Source organism: Colobus angolensis, unplaced genomic scaffold (genome assembly GCF_000951035.1).
Source record: "Colobus angolensis palliatus isolate OR3802 unplaced genomic scaffold, Cang.pa_1.0 Scaffold437, whole genome shotgun sequence".
Lineage (NCBI taxonomy): Eukaryota > Metazoa > Chordata > Mammalia > Primates > Cercopithecidae > Colobus > Colobus angolensis.
The window spans coordinates 424,708-445,237 of record NW_012117788.1 but is presented as its reverse complement, the minus strand read 5'-3'; the positions used below and the strand labels follow the sequence as shown (position 1 = coordinate 445,237).

Below are 20,530 nucleotides of genomic sequence, written 5' to 3'. Positions count from 1 at the left end.
GCAGTGAGCTGAGATCACACCATTGCATTCCAGCCTGGTGACAAAGCAATACACCATCTCAAAAAAAGAAAAGTCCCAGAAATTTTAAACACCACATAATGAAGAGAGAGTGACAAAAGGAAACATATTTGGAAATATGTTTACATGTATGTGTACATGCACGTATTATTGTTTTTAGTTAAAAAAGGATCCACAGAGGTTAGACTTGTACCTCAGCGACACATTTAGGACACCTCCAGTCTCCTTTGGGCACATCAGGTAGTGGAGGAATGAGACAAAATGTATGATAGCTGTCATCACATCCGTCACACAAAAGCAACTTATCTTCATTGTTTCCCCGACCACAAAACATACAAACATAGAGATCAACCTGTTAAAAAAATAAAAATAAAAGTCTATTTTCCATAATACTAAATTTTTACCAGGAACTCCTTAGCTGAAACAAACAAAATAATGCAACTGAAAAGTAAACATAACTTAAATCCTGAATGTCTATTTCAAGAAATTGTATTTAAACAGCTTTTCACAAAACTCCCTAAATTTTCTTCCAGAGTTTTTACAAGCAAGTTAATAAAAGTATATCAAGTTGTTAAAGAAAGACTACAAATCTAGGGTATTTGAAAATCAATTTACATGTATTTTTTAAAATACCATGTCCTTCTTCCCATATACGAATACTCTTTGATAGAGAATGAATACCGAGACTGTCTATAATAGAACTCAACGATTACACAGATTCATTTTCAGGCTCTCACTTGGTTGCCCATAAGGCATACGACTTACAGGAAGCAGCCTACGCACACAGGACAAAGCAAGGTTAACAACATAAACAAAAGCTGAAACTTCATAGATTTGCAATCAAGTCTTCTAACCAAATGAGCTAACTAAATACATACCAAGATATACCAGGATAGAAAGTGCAAAACTATAATAAAAATAAATCCTTTCCCTCCTGACAGACCCCAAAACACTTACAAAGTTAACAGAGAGAGTGCCTTTCCGTTGTCTCATTTGCATGTTAAATGCGTCTGACCTGTTGGTAACTTTTCGTCTTCGGGTGACCTCATCTTGAAATAAAAAGTTATACAATAATAGTAAAAACTAATGTTGAGAGCTTACTATGGACGAGACACTATTTAAAATTATTTAAATTAGTTAAAATCTTACAACTGTTTATCTATCTAGAGGTAGATATACTATTTATTATCTCTCACTGAAGATGAAGAACCTGAGGTACAGCGAAGTTAATAACTTGCTCAAAATCATACAGCAAGGCAGATTTAAGATTCTAATCCAGTCACATAGGATCCAGAGAGCTTACCCATTAATGCTGTATTTGTATGCAGTACGTACTACATACAACCCACAGGTATTACTTGGGGGATCTCCCAAATTAGGGACTAATTTCTAAGACTGTTGACAGCCAATACTATAATTACAAGAATAACAAAAATAAAGTACTTAATTCTTCAAAAGGAAATATTATCATTATTACAATGTATCTAGTAAGTCTTATTACATGGGATGTTTTAAGAGAGATGGAACAGTATTATTTAATCTTCTAGAGTTCAGTCCACTATCTGAATTGTATGATTTAACTACACATCTAAGTGCATAGTAATTAGTATTTGTGACTGTAGCATTTCATTAAGTTCTTGTACAGTTAAAACATATCCAGCCTAATCTTTGTTAAACGGTTTTAAAATTGACATGTTACATAAAGAGAACAGTGGAACCTGATCTTTGCACGAGCAGTTCTACCGACAAAAAACTTCCAAACATGAAGCCGAGAGTACTAGACTTACTAAAGAAAACAGTTTATTCAAATGAACTGACATAATATATCAAGGACAATTATTTTTAAAATCAAAATTATGGTTAGAATTTTAAAATTCTAAGTTTCCCCCAGCATATGTTGATACTAAGAGTCATAAGCTTTAGCTCACTAGGTAAGAACTATTAATTCCACCATTCTCTCATAAACCAGCCTTTAGAAACTGCAATAAATTTGTGTCATATATTACATACAGAGAAAGAAAATCCTCCCCTCCAAAATCATAAAAATTCAACATAAGATTGCTCTTCACCCCTTAAATTTAAGATATCTGGCATTTAAAAAGGTGATGTGCCTGGGAACCACATTGTAACTTTACAATTCTTAAGAAATTCCCAGCACAGACTGCAATTCAAGTATCATTTGAATGGTTTTACAACCATATTCTACCTTATCTCTTTTCATGATCAAATAACAGATCTTACCTTCTTTATCTTTTGTTCCCATTGCCAGGCCCACAACCTTGGGCCCAGCCCCAAAAATCTGAAGTTTCTTCAATTCCGTGTTTCTATTCAAATCTCCAGATTCTGACTAAAAAATAAGCAAAATTCACGTTAGCATAATTATGCTGATTCATGCATTTATTTTTTTACCCCAGAAAAGTTTCAGGATCCTCTTCAAAACGAAAGAACAAATTATTAAATTTCTTTTCTGTAAATCCACTCGCTGCCTCATTACCACAGTTGAAAACAGTCACCAAAACAACATGCACCCAGATTCCTTTCCACAAAATAAAATTCGTGTATGACTCACACAAGCACAGTTGTCAAGCTGCCTAAAGACAGACACTGCCGGTTATCACACCACAGAAATCCCCACTTTGCTACTGGACACCTGTATTTGATTAGAGGGCATCTCAGGACATGAACTGTGCCTGTCCTAAGCCAATCATCCTAACCTCATTTTCCTTTGTTGGTGATGACCAACACAGGGGTGGGAATGTGATCCAGTTCTAGCCAGTGGGACATTAAAAAAACTGTCCTGGAATCCCCTGGGAAAGACTGCCATCTTCTAATAAAAGGCAAATGGCCAGGCACAGTGGTTCACACCTGTAATACTAACACACTGGGAGGCCAAGGCAGGTGATCATTTGAGTTCAGTAGTTACAGACCAGCCTGGGCAACACAGGGAAACCCCATTTCGACAAAAAGTACAAAAATTAGCCAGGCATGGTGGTGTGCATCTGTAGTCCCAGCTACTTGGGAGGCTGAGGTTGGAGGATCACTTGAGTTTGAGAGGCTGAGGCAGTGAGGTGAGATGATGCTGCTGAACTCCACCCTGGGCGACAGATGAGACCCTAAATCAAGCAATCAACAGGAAAGCTTCTCCAAGCCTGGGCGACACAGTGACCCCCCGTCTCTACCAAAAAAAAAAAAATTAAAAATTGTCTGCGCATGGTGGCACGCACCTGAAGTCCTAGCTACCCAGGAGACTGAGGCAGGAGAATCACTTGAAGCCCTGGAGTTCAAGGCCCAGTGAGCCGTGATTGTCCTACCACACTTCAGCCTGGGTGACAGAAAAAGACTATGTGTCAAAAAAAAAAAAAAGGAAAGCATCTTAAAGAGTAAGTCCTTTTGGAGGCCGGGTGCAGTGGCTCACACCTGTAATCCCAGCACTTTGGGAGGCTGAGGCGGGTGGATCACGAGGCCAGGAGTCAGAAACCAGCCCGCCCAATATGGTAAAACCCCATCTCTACTAAAAATACAAAAATTAGCCGGGCATGGTGGTGCACGCCTATAGTCCCAGCTACTTGGGAGGCTGAGGCAGAATTGCTTGAACCCAGGAGGTGGACGTTGCTGTGAGCTGAGATTGTGCCACTGCACTCCAGCCTGGGTGACAAAGTAAGACTCTGTCTCAAAAAAAAAGAGGAAACTGAAGGCTTTGGACTCAGGTAAATCTTTGTACCTCCCCAGACTGACCTAAAAGATAGCTTACTCACATGGACTGGCATATTAAAATAATCAGACTTAAAATTATCTGCCATCTCTCCAAAGCTCTGAAGTGTATACTCTCGTACAGCTTGTTCAAATCCAAAGGCTTCTCGAGGTTTGCTACATTCCTGGAGAGAAAAAATATGTAAGATTCATTCACTGAAACGAAACTGAAGAAAGCTTTAAAAGGCTCTTAGTTACTAACTTCTTTGATCATTTCCCTAGGTAAAGCAAATCCAATCAACCCTAGACAACAAAACAAATACCAGCTCCTTACAATACAGTATCAGGAAGTATTATCTAGAATCTCAACTTCATCGTCACAGCCTTCCAATAGGAAGGTGGCACTAAGACAGCTTTAGATCCAGAGGTAGCATTAAGTTCTGGCACCAAGACAAACATCTAAAGGACTGACTTGGAATCATTCTGAGGGATGCCTAACACTCTTGGCACACCAGTGGTTTTGGCCACGGAGAAAATACATGTTCATGGAGGAGGGAAAGTGGTGACAGCCACTGGACTGTGAGGATATCAGACTAAGAGAATAGCTTGCTCACACTACCAATCACCATGACCAGTGTCCTAACACAATGACTCACTCAGAGTAAAACTGCCTCTGAATCTTTTAACCTTAAGAATAGTAAATAAGCAGTAATTCAAACAGCATAAAAGACCTTTGAATGCATTTACATACACCCAGCCAACACTTTCTCTTTAATGTCCTATCACAGCATTTTGTTAACACAAGTAAACAGACTGGGCATTTCACGACAATGACAGTACTACAATCTTTCACTAAGAAAAATTTAGCACAATCAAGTAAAAATTTGGGCAAGCTAAAAGATACCATCAGGGCCCAGCACAGTGGCTCGCATCTGTAATCCCAGCACTTTGGAAGGTCAAGGCAGCTGGACCACTTGAGTCCAGGAGTTTAGACCAGCCTGGCCAACATGGTAAAACCTTGTCTCTACAAAAAAATACAAAAATTAGCTGGGCGCGGTGGCGTACATCTGTAGGGAGGCTGAGCTGGGAGTACCACCTGAGCCCAGACGTCAGAAGTTGCAGTGAGCTGAGATCGTGCCACTGCACTGTAGCCTGGGTGAGAGGCTGTAGACCCTGTCTCAAAAAAGTAAACAAATAAATAGTAAATAAATAAAAGATACCATCAATTTATTTAATAGCATGAAATTGGATGCATAAATCCCAAGTTCTACAGTTTCATGTCTGGTTATACTTTTAATTAATAGAGAAAAAACAATCTATGCTTTTCTTCATTTTTATTGTTGTCCAGCAATACAATAAAGTCTCATTATCTGCAGCAATAAACAGAATGACCTAACCAACAGTCAGAAAAAGAACCTTTCAAAGGCAAGCTACTACAATACAATTGTTACATTTCCATTCAATATAGATATTTTAAGTCCTGGAAACTGACTAGGCGCGGTGGCTCATGCCTGTAATCCCAGCACTTTGGGAAGCTGAGGCAGGCAGATCACGAGGTCAAGAGACCGAGACTATCCTGGCCAACATGGTGAAACCATGGTCTCTACTAAAAATACAAAAATTAGCTGGGCGTAGTGGCTCAGCTACTTGGGAGGCTGAGGCAGGAGAATCGCTTGAACCCGGGAGGTGGAGGTCGCAGTGAGCTGAGATCACACCATTGCATTCCAGCCTGGTGACAAAGCAATACACCATCTCAAAAAAAGAAAAGTCCCGGAAATTTTAAACACCACATAATGAAGAGAGAGTGACAAAAGGAAACATATTTGGAAATATGTTTACATGTATGTGTACATGCACGTATTATTGTTTTTAGTTAAAAAAGGATCCACAGAGGTTAGACTTGTACCTCAGCGACACATTTAGGACACCTCCAGTCTCCTTTGGGCACATCAGGTAGTGGAGGAATGAGACAAAATGTATGATAGCTGTCATCACATCCGTCACACAAAAGCAACTTATCTTCATTGTTTCCCCGACCACAAAACATACAAACATAGAGATCAACCTGTTAAAAAAATAAAAATAAAAGTCTATTTTCCATAATACTAAATTTTTACCAGGAACTCCTTAGCTGAAACAAACAAAATAATGCAACTGAAAAGTAAACATAACTTAAATCCTGAATGTCTATTTCAAGAAATTGTATTTAAACAGCTTTTCACAAAACTCCCTAAATTTTCTTCCAGAGTTTTTACAAGCAAGTTAATAAAAGTATATCAAGTTGTTAAAGAAAGACTACAAATCTAGGGTATTTGAAAATCAATTTACATGTATTTTTTAAAATACCATGTCCTTCTTCCCATATACGAATACTCTTTGATAGAGAATGAATACCGAGACTGTCTATAATAGAACTCAACGATTACACAGATTCATTTTCAGGCTCTCACTTGGTTGCCCATAAGGCATACGACTTACAGGAAGCAGCCTACGCACACAGGACAAAGCAAGGTTAACAACATAAACAAAAGCTGAAACTTCATAGATTTGCAATCAAGTCTTCTAACCAAATGAGCTAACTAAATACATACCAAGATATACCAGGATAGAAAGTGCAAAACTATAATAAAAATAAATCCTTTCCCTCCTGACAGACCCCAAAACACTTACAAAGTTAACAGAGAGAGTGCCTTTCCGTTGTCTCATTTGCATGTTAAATGCGTCTGACCTGTTGGTAACTTTTCGTCTTCGGGTGACCTCATCTTGAAATAAAAAGTTATACAATAATAGTAAAAACTAATGTTGAGAGCTTACTATGGACGAGACACTATTTAAAATTATTTAAATTAGTTAAAATCTTACAACTGTTTATCTATCTAGAGGTAGATATACTATTTATTATCTCTCACTGAAGATGAAGAACCTGAGGTACAGCGAAGTTAATAACTTGCTCAAAATCATACAGCAAGGCAGATTTAAGATTCTAATCCAGTCACATAGGATCCAGAGAGCTTACCCATTAATGCTGTATTTGTATGCAGTACGTACTACATACAACCCACAGGTATTACTTGGGGGATCTCCCAAATTAGGGACTAATTTCTAAGACTGTTGACAGCCAATACTATAATTACAAGAATAACAAAAATAAAGTACTTAATTCTTCAAAAGGAAATATTATCATTATTACAATGTATCTAGTAAGTCTTATTACATGGGATGTTTTAAGAGAGATGGAACAGTATTATTTAATCTTCTAGAGTTCAGTCCACTATCTGAATTGTATGATTTAACTACACATCTAAGTGCATAGTAATTAGTATTTGTGACTGTAGCATTTCATTAAGTTCTTGTACAGTTAAAACATATCCAGCCTAATCTTTGTTAAACGGTTTTAAAATTGACATGTTACATAAAGAGAACAGTGGAACCTGATCTTTGCACGAGCAGTTCTACCGACAAAAAACTTCCAAACATGAAGCCGAGAGTACTAGACTTACTAAAGAAAACAGTTTATTCAAATGAACTGACATAATATATCAAGGACAATTATTTTTAAAATCAAAATTATGGTTAGAATTTTAAAATTCTAAGTTTCCCCCAGCATATGTTGATACTAAGAGTCATAAGCTTTAGCTCACTAGGTAAGAACTATTAATTCCACCATTCTCTCATAAACCAGCCTTTAGAAACTGCAATAAATTTGTGTCATATATTACATACAGAGAAAGAAAATCCTCCCCTCCAAAATCATAAAAATTCAACATAAGATTGCTCTTCACCCCTTAAATTTAAGATATCTGGCATTTAAAAAGGTGATGTGCCTGGGAACCACATTGTAACTTTACAATTCTTAAGAAATTCCCAGCACAGACTGCAATTCAAGTATCATTTGAATGGTTTTACAACCATATTCTACCTTATCTCTTTTCATGATCAAATAACAGATCTTACCTTCTTTATCTTTTGTTCCCATTGCCAGGCCCACAACCTTGGGCCCAGCCCCAAAAATCTGAAGTTTCTTCAATTCCGTGTTTCTATTCAAATCTCCAGATTCTGACTAAAAAATAAGCAAAATTCACGTTAGCATAATTATGCTGATTCATGCATTTATTTTTTTACCCCAGAAAAGTTTCAGGATCCTCTTCAAAACGAAAGAACAAATTATTAAATTTCTTTTCTGTAAATCCACTCGCTGCCTCATTACCACAGTTGAAAACAGTCACCAAAACAACATGCACCCAGATTCCTTTCCACAAAATAAAATTCGTGTATGACTCACACAAGCACAGTTGTCAAGCTGCCTAAAGACAGACACTGCCGGTTATCACACCACAGAAATCCCCACTTTGCTACTGGACACCTGTATTTGATTAGAGGGCATCTCAGGACATGAACTGTGCCTGTCCTAAGCCAATCATCCTAACCTCATTTTCCTTTGTTGGTGATGACCAACACAGGGGTGGGAATGTGATCCAGTTCTAGCCAGTGGGACATTAAAAAAACTGTCCTGGAATCCCCTGGGAAAGACTGCCATCTTCTAATAAAAGGCAAATGGCCAGGCACAGTGGTTCACACCTGTAATACTAACACACTGGGAGGCCAAGGCAGGTGATCATTTGAGTTCAGTAGTTACAGACCAGCCTGGGCAACACAGGGAAACCCCATTTCGACAAAAAGTACAAAAATTAGCCAGGCATGGTGGTGTGCATCTGTAGTCCCAGCTACTTGGGAGGCTGAGGTTGGAGGATCACTTGAGTTTGAGAGGCTGAGGCAGTGAGGTGAGATGATGCTGCTGAACTCCACCCTGGGCGACAGATGAGACCCTAAATCAAGCAATCAACAGGAAAGCTTCTCCAAGCCTGGGCGACACAGTGACCCCCCGTCTCTACCAAAAAAAAAAAAATTAAAAATTGTCTGCGCATGGTGGCACGCACCTGAAGTCCTAGCTACCCAGGAGACTGAGGCAGGAGAATCACTTGAAGCCCTGGAGTTCAAGGCCCAGTGAGCCGTGATTGTCCTACCACACTTCAGCCTGGGTGACAGAAAAAGACTATGTGTCAAAAAAAAAAAAAAGGAAAGCATCTTAAAGAGTAAGTCCTTTTGGAGGCCGGGTGCAGTGGCTCACACCTGTAATCCCAGCACTTTGGGAGGCTGAGGCGGGTGGATCACGAGGCCAGGAGTCAGAAACCAGCCCGCCCAATATGGTAAAACCCCATCTCTACTAAAAATACAAAAATTAGCCGGGCATGGTGGTGCACGCCTATAGTCCCAGCTACTTGGGAGGCTGAGGCAGAATTGCTTGAACCCAGGAGGTGGACGTTGCTGTGAGCTGAGACTGAGCCACTGCACTCCAGCCTGGGCGACAGAGTGAGACTCTGTCTCAAAAAAAAAAGTTCTTTTGCCCCAACTCCCTTCCTTCCTGCGAAGGGACTCAGTCTGGTGAAAACATGGTGCTGGACTCTGCAACAGCCATACCACAACTGGGAGGAAATTTATTACCCACACGCTGAAGAAAGCAAGGCAGAAAAATGGAAAGAACCTGGGCCCTTGACCAATCCTAGAACTACTTACCTCTGAAAACCTTATGTAAAAATGTATTCTTATGTGAAAAATTAATTATTAATGTTTAAGCTACTATCACTGGGCATTCTAATACTTGAAAGTGAGAACATCCTGACAGATACTGGTATTCAATCTTGAATTAAGATTAACCATAATCTCTGAATATAGACTAAGTAAACATCCAAAATTTATTTTAAGTGTATAATAAAGAATAAGCATAAAAATAAACCAGGATAAAATATAGATTACAAGTCTGTGGTTACATAACAAATGATGTATGCAATCTAGACTAACAAAAGATCATATAAGTACAAAACCTAAATGCCATTTCAATATTTATCTTTAAACTTTTGTAGACTGATTTGGTTATACTAACCAACTTCTACTGTTAGTCGAACGAGAAATATAACACCACACATTCTTTACCATTATTAAAGCAGAGTACGTAACAATAAAGCTGATACATGTTCAGTAAATAGTATGTGCCATATCTAAGTATTTTAATCAATTAGTCCTTACAACAACCTTTTCAGAAAAGCAATAAAGTTCCAAAAAGTAGAATAAAACAACATTCTTTGATCTAAAACTGAAAATAACAAAATTAAACAGGACCTTCCACCTAAGCATTTTAATTCTCTACTTAAAAAATAACAGGCCAGGCAGGACGGCTCACATCTGTATATCCCAGCACTTTGGAGGCCAAGGCAGGTGGATCACGAGGTCTGGAATTCAAGACCAGCCTGGACAATATGGTCAAATCTGGTCTCTACTAAAATTACAAAATTACCCGCACGTGGTGGCAGGTGCCTGTAATTCCAGCTACTCGTGAGGCTGAGGCAGGGAACTGCTTGAACCCAGGAGGTGGAGGCTGCAGTGAGCTGAGATCGCGCCACTGCACTCCAGCCTGGGCGACAGAGCGAGACTCCATCTCAAAAAATAATAATAAATTTTAAAATAACAATAAAAAGACTACATATTAGATCTCTAAAACAAATTAAAGTAGTGATCACAGGAAATTTTATAGTCTTAAACATTTCAATAAAAACAAAAGAATAAAATTAAATTCCCAACTCAAAACACCAGGAAAAAACTAGAAGATAAACCAAAAGAACTGTGGTACTGGATTAGAGCTGGATTAGAGGATGAATGCAAAATATCAAGTTATAACTTTTTAAAAATTTATTTTCTAGCCCTGACCATTTAAAAGAGCCTAGAAGCAATGACATCCCAGTGGGAACAAGCAGACCATGTGCTCAGATCATGGTTTCTAAATACCATTTCAAACACATAAATGAACTAGGATCCCTAGTAGAAATTTCAAACATAATAGCAGCCAGCACTTCCTTAAAGACTGGACACGGAGTATAGAGAAATAAAGAAATCAAGCAGTTTAATTCATTTGATTCATTCAAAGGCTTTTATGGTTGGGCACCGTGGTTCATGCCTCTAATCCCAGCACTTTGGGAGCCCAAAGCAGGCAGATCACTTGAGCCCAGGAATTTGAGAACAACCTTGGCAACATGGCAAAACCCTGTCTCTACAAACACACAAAAATTAGCTGAGTAGTGGTATGTACTTATGGTCCCAGCTACCTGGGAGGCTGAGGTGGGAGGATGGCTTTAGCCTAGGAGGTAGAGGTTGTGATTACCCAAGACTGTACCACTGCACGCCAGCCTGGGTGACAGAGTCACACGCTGTCTCAAAAAAAAAGGCCAGGGGAAGTGGGGAGGAAGGAGGAAGGAAGGGATGAAGGGAGGGAGGGAGGAAACAAGGAGAGAAGAAGAGATGATAATACATTATCTTTCAGATGTATTGAATTTGGCATACCTGTGCTATAGCCAATAATAAGTACACACGTATATGTACACACACACCCCTGGTGAAAAGAAAAGGATGGATGTTAACACAGATTTGGGCTGGGTGCGATGGTTCACGCCTATAATCCCAGCACTTTGGGAGGCTGAGGCAGGCAGATCACTTGAGGCCAGTTCGAGACCAGCCTGGCCAAAATGGTGAAACCCTGTCTCTACTAAAAACATAAAAATTGAGCCAGGTGTAGTGGCATGTGCCTGTAATCCCAGCTACTGAAGAGGCTGAGGAAGGAGAATTGTTTGAACCCGGGAGGTAGAGGTTGCAGTGAGCCAAGATTGTGTCACTACACTCCAGCCTGGGCGATAAAGCAAGACTCTTGTCTAAAAAAAAAAAGACAAGATTTGAGAGTTCTGAGCATTACAGGTTGTATGTGAAATCCCATGCAGATGAGACAGCTAAGGAGAGTGAAGATGGAAAAGGACCAAAGACATAAAATAAGGGGAAGACAGAAGAGATGACGAAGATGATTAAGGAGTGGTCAGAATATGAGGAAAACCAGAAGAGAGAGCTATCACAAACGAAAGAAAAATCAAGTTAATCTAATTTCAAGGACAGGAGTCAACAACCACATTAAATGTATACGTGACCAGAGACCAATTAAGATATGAAATAAAAATGAGAATCTCAGAATTTGACAATTAAAAACTCAGTGGTAACTTGGACAGTGCAGTTTCAATAAAATTACTTAGTTCAAAGTTAGATTATACAATATAGAAACTAAACAGATGTTGGGGAAACTGAGACAATAAAGACTATTTTTCAAGAAACTTCTCTGTGAAAAGAGGCAAGGATAAGGCATTATGTAAGAAGAGGGCTTTTATGTTTAAGATGATAGAGACTTAAAACACATAACGGGAGGAGTGGAATTCAACAGAGGAGGTGGGAGAGAGATTTCTCAGTATGTTGAAATCACTGAAGATGTCAGAAAGGATGGAAGTGGAGGGATTATCCTTGGAGAGGAAGGTACACTTTGCCCACAGAGATAGACAAAGACTAAGTATGAATATCAGCAGTTTTGTGTATGGGGCAAGAAGCAGAAGTTCTACCAGAAAGCCTTTATTTTCTTTCTGAAATAGAAAACTAGGAATGAACGGCAGACATTCAACAGAATTAAGTACAAATTATGAGTTGAAAAAATTCTTAATTTCAAATCCCGAAATAGCATATCAACGAATCTGAATACAGTGACAATTATCACATTCCATGTAGTCCCCATTTTTTTTTTTTTTTTTTGAGACGGAGTCTCGCTCTGTCGCCCAGGCTGGAGTGCAGTGGCACGATCTTGGCTCACCGTAAGCTCCGCCTTCCAGGTTCATGTCATTCTCCTGCCTCAGCCTCCCGAGTAGCTGGGACTACAGGTGCCTGCCACCACACCCAGCTAATTTTTTGTATTTTTAGTAAAGACAGGGTTTCACTGTGTTAGCCAGGATGGTCTCAATCTCCCGACCTCGTGATCCGCCTGCCTCAGCCTCCCAAAGTGCTGGGATTACAGGTGTGAGCCACCACACCCGGCCTGTAGTCCCCATTTTTGTAATAAAGAAAAACATTAGAAACAGGCAAGACAATCTTCATAGTTTCAAGGTGAATATAAAAAAAAATTTCATCACAAGCTGGTGATTGGTTAGATGGACAGGAGCAACTGGAGCAACTCTTCAAAGCAGAATCACCATGTCAAAGGGACTAGCAATCAGTGTTTACCCAAATCACTGTATACCCAAAGATGATCAGAGATGCTGACACCAATCGTACTAACAAAAAAGACGTAATGACGAAACCAGAGTTTACTAACTTATAATAGGGTTATCACTTTCCAATGAATTTCCATGAAAGTCACAATCCTATCCAGGACACCTACCTTTCTATTTTCAAAGAGTACCTAAAAAGCTGGGTATTCAGCAAACATAAATTCAGAAAAAGAAATGGCGTAATGGAGAGACAGTCCCTGATCTGTAGAAAAGCAAGAAGCATTAATAGTCTGCCTCTCCAGTCCTCTTCTCTACACAACCCCAGATTCAGTGTCTCTTGTTAACAGCAGTTTTATCCTGCTTCTCCGATACCCACTTTTGATGCTAATCATTCCCACCTCTATACTACATTGTTTCCTTAAATGTTAAAATCGCCAGGCACGGTGGCTCACACCTATAATCCCAGCATTTTGGGAGGCCGAGGCGGGCGGATCACAAGGTCAGGAGATCGAGACCATCCTGGCTAACACGGTGAAACCCCGTCTCACACAAAAAATTAGCTGGGCGAGGTGGCGGGCGCCTGTAGTCCCAGCTACTCGGGAGGCTGAGGCAGGAGAATGGTGTGGGCCCAGGAGGCAGAGCTTGTAGTGAGCCGAGATCGCGCCACTGCACTCCAGCCTGGGTGACAGAGTGAGACTCCGTCTCAAAAAAAAAAAAAAAAGTTAAAATCAATGATTAGGATTCAGTGAAGTTGCTTTTCCTGTCCATCTATATGTTAACGTACATGGATTAAATCTTAGGAGTTCTAAGGGCACCTCACTTTCTCAGTCTCCAAACTTGTCTGTACTAAAAACCTTAAAAGACCACAGAGAAAAGGAAACGGGTTTGAAAGAGAAGTAAAGCTTGGGAAAAAAAAGAAAAAAGAAAAGAAAGAAAAGAAAGAAATAGGGAAAGGAGGGAATCAGACAAAAAATAAATTAGGGCATTTTTCATCTGATGTATTAGGCTTTGAAATTATTTTAGGTTACATGAACACTACAGTAGTTAAACTGGAATGGCTCAGACACTAAGAAATTTATACTCTGGTTCTTAAAGGAATGGTGGGTGAAAAATAAAACCACACTTTCCTATTCATCTCACTTCTGCTAACATAAAAATACAATGTATTAGAATTCATCCACGTCTATAAAATTGGTACTACGCTATCTGGGATCACCCTGACTGTCACCCCTGTCAAAAACTGCTAAAAATTAACAAAGAACTTTCTAAATCAAATTACACCACATTTCACAATTTATTCTCCATTCATCTCAAAAGTAAATAAAAATACGGCTCAAGTTTTAAAGAACGACAGTATATGAGTGGCCTCCCATGACCAGATACCTGTTCCACACAGTTAATGCACTTAAAACTCCCATTAAAAATGGCCCATAAGCCAGGCACAGCAGCGCACACCAAGCAGCACTGCTCAAGAGGCTGAGGCAAGAGGATCACTCGAGCCAAAGAGTTCAAGGCCAGCGTGGGCAACATCACGAGACTGCCTATTTAGAGAAGAAAAAAAAAGCCCATAGACATTGATACCTGAGACTTCACACGTCTTGTCCTCTTCGGCAAAGTGTTCATTCTTGTGCCTGGCTCTGGGGAAGTTTGGGTATTGGTGCTGAGAACCTCAGGCTCCACTTTTTCTTTAAGATCTAAATTAGGCATCTGCACACCCTAAAAGATCAGAGCACAGAAAGGGAACAGGTTTCACGGATAAGAAATCACGCTGGACAATCAGTGGAAAAATAATAAATTGCCAATGAATCCCTAAAACTACATAAAACCGGATCACAATTATCTCTCAAACTGACATACAGCTATCCCTACCAAAACCCTGGCAGGCTTTTTGTTGTTGTTAAAACTGAAAGCTGACCCTAAAACTTATGTGGAAATGTAAGTGGTTTAGAAATTTTGAAAAAGAACAAAAAAACTTAACACTACTGAATATCAACATTTATCATAAAGCTATAGTACTCAAGACAATGTAGTACTGGTTTTAGGGTCGATATATAAATCAATGCAACAAAAACAGAGTCCAGAAATAAACCCACACATTTATGGTCAACTGATTTCCAACAAAGATGGTGGGTTAAATCAGTGGGAAAAGGATAGCCTTTTAAACAAACAGTGCTGGTACTACTCAATATTCATATATCCCCTTCCCCACCAAAAAATAAACTTACATCTTAACCTCCTACTATACACACAAGAAAAGCCTCAAAATGCATCACTGACCAAAATATAAAAGCCAAAACTGTAAAATTTCTGGATTAAAGCAAAGAAGAAAATCTCTGTGACCTTGGAAAAGATTCCTTAAATATGACACCAAAACTACAATCCATAGAAGGAAAAAATAAATAAATAAATGGTTCTTCAAAAAGTCACCATTACAAAAATGAAAAGATAACAGAGTAGGAGAAATTATCTGTAAATCATTTACCTGGTAAAGGACTAGTACACAAACTGTATAACAAACTCACAAGTATAAGACAACCCAATTTAAAAAAGATCTGAACAGACACTTCACCAAGATATACAAACGGCTAATATGAATATGAAAACAGGCACATCACTAGTCATTAGAGAAATGCAAATTAAAACCACAGTAAGACATCACTATACAACTAACTAGAACGGCTATAATTTTAAAAACTGACAATACCAAGTGTGGCCAGGATATGGAAAAACTAGAAGCCTCGACATTACTGGTGGGAAGTAAAAAGATTCAGCCTTTGGAAAACAACTTGGCAGTTCTAAAAAATTTACACGGGCCGGGTGTGGTGGCTCACGCCTATAATCTCAGCATTTTGGGAGGCCGAGGCGGGCGGATCACTTGCAGTCAGGAGTTAGAGACCAGCCTGGCCAACACGGTGAAACCCTGTCTCTACTAAAAATACAAAAATTAGCTGGGGGTGGTGGCGTGCACCTGTAGTCCCAGCTACTCTACTCAGGAGGGTGAGGTAGGAGAATCGCTTGAACCCAGGAGGCGGAGGTTGCAGTGAGCCGAGTTCATGCCACTGCACTCCAGCCTGGGCGACAGAGTGAGATTCCATCTCAAAAAAAAAAAAACAAAAACTTACACATACACTTACCATAAAACCCAGCAATTCCACTCACAAGTATCTACCCAAGAAAAATGAAAACATATGTCAACTTAAAGACTTGTATATGAATATTCATAGTATTGTTCATAGTAGTCATAAACTGGAAAACAATCTAAATGTCCATCCAACTGGTAAATGGATAAACAAAATGTGGTATATCCATACAATGGAGTATTATTCAGCCATAAAAATTTAGTACAGACACATGCTATAACAGGCTGAACTTTTTTTTTTGAGACAGGGTCTCACTCTGTCACCCAGGCTGGAGTGCAGTGGCACTATCTCAGCTTACTGCAACCTCCATTTCCCAGGGTGAAGCAATCCTCCTACCTCAGCCTCTGGAGTAGCTGGGACCACAGGCGCACACCACCACATCTGGCTAATTTTTTGTATTTTCAGTAGAGATGGGGTTTTGCCATGATGCCCAGGCTAGTCCCAAACTCCTGGCCTCAAACGATCCACCCACCTCAGCCTCCCACAGTGCTAGGATTACAGGCATTAGCCACTGCATTCAGCCAACATGGCTGAACTTTGAAAACATCAGGCTAAGTGAAAAAAGCTGGACACAAAATCATATTGTATGATTACACCTAGGTGACAGTTCTAGAAAAGGCAAACTATAGAGCCAGAAAGCAGGTCAGGAATTGCCTGTGTGTGGGAGTGTAACCGGAGCCAACTACAAATGAACAAGAGAATTTTGGGGGCTAGTAGAAGTGCTCTAAAACTGGATCCCAGTCATTGATGCATAAATGTAGAAATTTATTAAAGCTTACCGACTGTGCACCCACAAAGGGTGAATTCTACGGTATATAAATTACACGTAATAAAGCTGTTTTAAAAAAATTCATGAAACAAACAGGAGTTTTTCAAAAAATTTCAGTCATAAAGGTTTATTTTAAATAAATAAGAAAACATTCATTTCCATTATTCTTTATCTTGTAAACCATCAAAAATAGCTAAGATTTTTGCACTATGATACACACTTTGCTTCCCCAAATTTTGGTGCCTGCTAACTTGGGTTAAACAAAGTCTAAAGTTCACACTTGGGCAAACTGGATTTATAAAATTTTTCTGAAAAGAATAATGCATCTCACCATAAGGCTCACCCCAGACTGGAAAAGCTCATATGGGTAGAGAATTCTCTCATAATGTGACTTCAAAAGAGACCCAGTTCCTTTTCCTGGCAGATATCCCAGGCGACTACCCACTTTAGACCATTTCTTCTCTTTGGTGACCATTTCAAAACCTCCTTTGCTGGCAACAATCTGAAAAGAAAGTAAAAGTTGCTTAGAGAAAAAAATGTAGATTCAAGCATCCTGACTCTTAAGTCTTGTCTACTAAACAGAAAAATTATTCAGGGCTTAAATTTCAAATTTCCTTTCAATGAATATCTAACCAAACTGACACACCTGTCAACATTTGGAGTAAGAAATAGAAACAACGCTTTTCAGAGGTTTAAAATGTAGTTAACATTATGCCTACCTTCAAACCAAGCATTCAAAAATATTTAATGAATGAATACTCTGTACAGTATGTACTGTGAGAAAACGAAACACATGTATAGACAGACTATCTACTTAAGGAACTCACAATATGAAATAAGAATAAAAACAGATAAAAAACTGACATGAAAATAAATATGCTATATAATACAAAATAAACACAAATCCTGAAATTAGAAATAACCAAGTAACTTACAGAACTTAACAAAAACGTCAATCAAATCATGAATACAGAGGACAGTTTTGAAAAACAGGCTATAATTTTTCAAAAGGACAAGAGTTTTACATGGAAGATTATAAAGGAACACTGAGGAAAGATTATCTTGCAGTAGATGTACTGATATGGGGTCCAGAATATATTGAGGTAGAAAATGAGATAAATTGGCTAACTTGGCTGAGTGGTCACAACAAGCCAGGCACGCCACAGAATACGTAGTTCAAAGCTCCTCAACGTCCAGGAGCTGTTATTATACATCTCTTAGGCTCTAAAACACAGTCATGCACCGCGTAACATTTTGGTCAAAGACAGACCGCATCCCATAAGATCATAATACCATATTCTTACTGAACCTTTGTGTTTACATACATACACAAATACTTACCATTGTGTTACACTGCCTGCAGTGTTCAGTACAGTAACACGCTGGACACTTCTGTAGGCTAGCAGCAACAGGCTATACCACAAAGCCTAGGTGTGCAGTAGGCCATACCATCTGGGTTTGTATAAGTACATTCTATGATGTTTGCACAATAATGAAATCCCCATGTTTTTCAGAATATATCCCTATCATTAAGTGACATGATTGCAGAGGCAGTTTTCAATTTCACTGAGAATAAAGGGGACTATGACACAGTGTTCGAACTCAGTTTCTCCTATTTAATTTAGTATATACTACTGTATCTTACTACATAAAAAAAAGTTAAAGCCAGGCACAGTGGCTCACATCTGTAATTCTAACACTTTGGGAGGCCAAGGCAGGAGGATCGCTTGAGCCCAAGAGTTCCAAACCACACCGGGCAATATAGTGAGGCCCCTATCTCTACAAAAAAATTTAAAAATTAGTCGGGCAGGTCGGGCAGGGTGGCTCATGCCTGTAATCCCAGGACTTTGGGAGGCAGAGCTGGGCAAACAGCCTGAGTTCAGGAGTTCAAGAGCACCCTGGGCAACATAGTGAAACCCTGTCTTTTCTAAAAAAATATACAAAAAATTAGCCAGGCGTAGTGGTACACGCCTATAATCCCTGCTACTCAGGAGGCTGAGGCCCAAGAATCACTTGAACCCAGGAGGCAAAGGTTGCAGTGAGCTGAGATTGTGCCACTGCACTCCAGCCTGGGCAGTAGAGGGAGACTCCATCTCAGGAAAAAAAAAAAATTAACCGGGCAGGTGGTGTACCTGTAGTTCCCAGCTACCTGGCAGGCCAAGGCATGAGGATCAGTTGAGCCCAGGAGATCGAGATCAAGGCTGCAGTGAGCCATGATCACACCTGGTACTCTGACCTGGCTGACCCTGTCTCAAGTGACCCTGTCTCAAAAAAAAAAAGTTAAAAGTTACACATAAAATTACCATATGATCCTGCAATTTCACTTCTAGGTATATACTCAAAGAACTGAAAGGAGGGACTCAAACAGATTCTTGCACACCAGTGTTCACAGCAGCCAACATTCTTGAGAGTCAAAACGGAACCAACCCAAGTTTAGCAGATAAATGAATAAATGAAATGTAGGACAATAAACATACAATGGAATATTATTCTGCCTTAAAAAGAAAATTCTGATACATCCCAAACATGAATTTTGAAAATATAAGTAAAATAAGCCAGACACAAAACGATGACTACTGTAAAATTCCATTTATATAAGCTACATAGAGTAAGCAAATTCATAGAGACAGAAAGCTTAATAGAAGTTGCCAGGAGTGGTGGAAGGGAGGAGGTCTTGGAACTATACAGTGGTGATAACTGTACAACACTGTAAATGTACTTAATGCCACTGAACTCTGTATTTTTCACTGCTGATGCTATATACATAATTAAAAAAAAAAAAAAAAGACGAAAAGACGACTCTGGAGCCAGACTGCCAGTATTCAAATTCCAGTTCTGTCACTTAATAGTTATATGACCTTGGCCAGGCCTGGTGGCTCAGGTCTGTAATCCCAGCACTTTGGGAGGCCGAGGCAGGCAGATCACCTGAGGTCAGCAGTTCGAGATCAGCCTGGCCAACATGGTGAAATTCCGTCTCAACTAAAAATACCAAAAATTAACCAAGCATGGTGGAGCACACCTATAATCCCAGCTACTACAGAGGCTGAGGAAGGAGAATCACTTGAACCAGGGAGGAGGAGGTTGCAGTCAGCCAGATTGCACCATTGAACTCCAGCCTGGGCAAGAGCCAGACTCTGTCTCAAGAAACAAACAAACAACAAACACAGTTATATGACCTTGGCAAAGTTACATAATTTGCAATTCAATTTCCTCACCATCATCAAAATAGTAACAACAGCACCTACACCTCATTATGAGATTACTGTGAGGACAAATGAAATAAAATATGAAAAGCACCAGGATAAAATACTATACCAATGTGGCTATATTATAAATGTCTATGAGTGTGAACAAATGGAGGGAGAGGGTACACATACTAAAAACAAGTGAAGGAAATGTTTTCAACTCTTGTGCTTTATGATGTTATTATAAACAAAGATGAACCTATGGCCAAAATACAAATTTCCTCTAGTGAATTATCTGAAAGCTTGGCACAAATTCATATGCACAAGAGTTGAACACATCTCTAGTTCTTCAGCTCCTCTTATCACCTGCAAAGAAGCCCTCTCTGTTAAAAGAATCAACCAGGGGAAAATTATATAAAGAAAAAAATTATTTTTTGAAGTTGGTAGTACAGAGAAAGACACAATGAAAGTGGTTTGGCCGGGCGCGGTGGCTCAAGCCTGTAATCCCAGCACTCTGGGAGGCCGAGACGGGCGGATCACGAGGTCAGGAGATTGAGACCCAGCACTCTGGGAGGCCGAGACGGGCGGATCACGAGGTCAGGAGAT

The 20,530-nt window shown here is 39.5% G+C and overlaps 1 protein-coding gene across 1 annotated transcript in view; it reads right to left on the bottom strand.

Moving 5' to 3' along the window:
- KDM5A (lysine (K)-specific demethylase 5A) overlaps positions 1-20,530 on the bottom strand; it is a 105,000-nt gene that overhangs the window by 69,605 nt on the left and 14,865 nt on the right. The window contains exons 4-9 of the mRNA XM_011957124.1: positions 17,071-17,241; positions 14,412-14,546; positions 7,663-7,768; positions 6,379-6,470; positions 5,615-5,773; positions 3,774-3,893 (exon numbers count right to left, since the gene is read on the bottom strand). Coding sequence (XP_011812514.1) covers positions 3,774-3,893; positions 5,615-5,773; positions 6,379-6,470; positions 7,663-7,768; positions 14,412-14,546; positions 17,071-17,241 — 783 coding nt within the window. The remainder of the gene's footprint in view (positions 1-3,773; positions 3,894-5,614; positions 5,774-6,378; positions 6,471-7,662; positions 7,769-14,411; positions 14,547-17,070; positions 17,242-20,530) is intronic.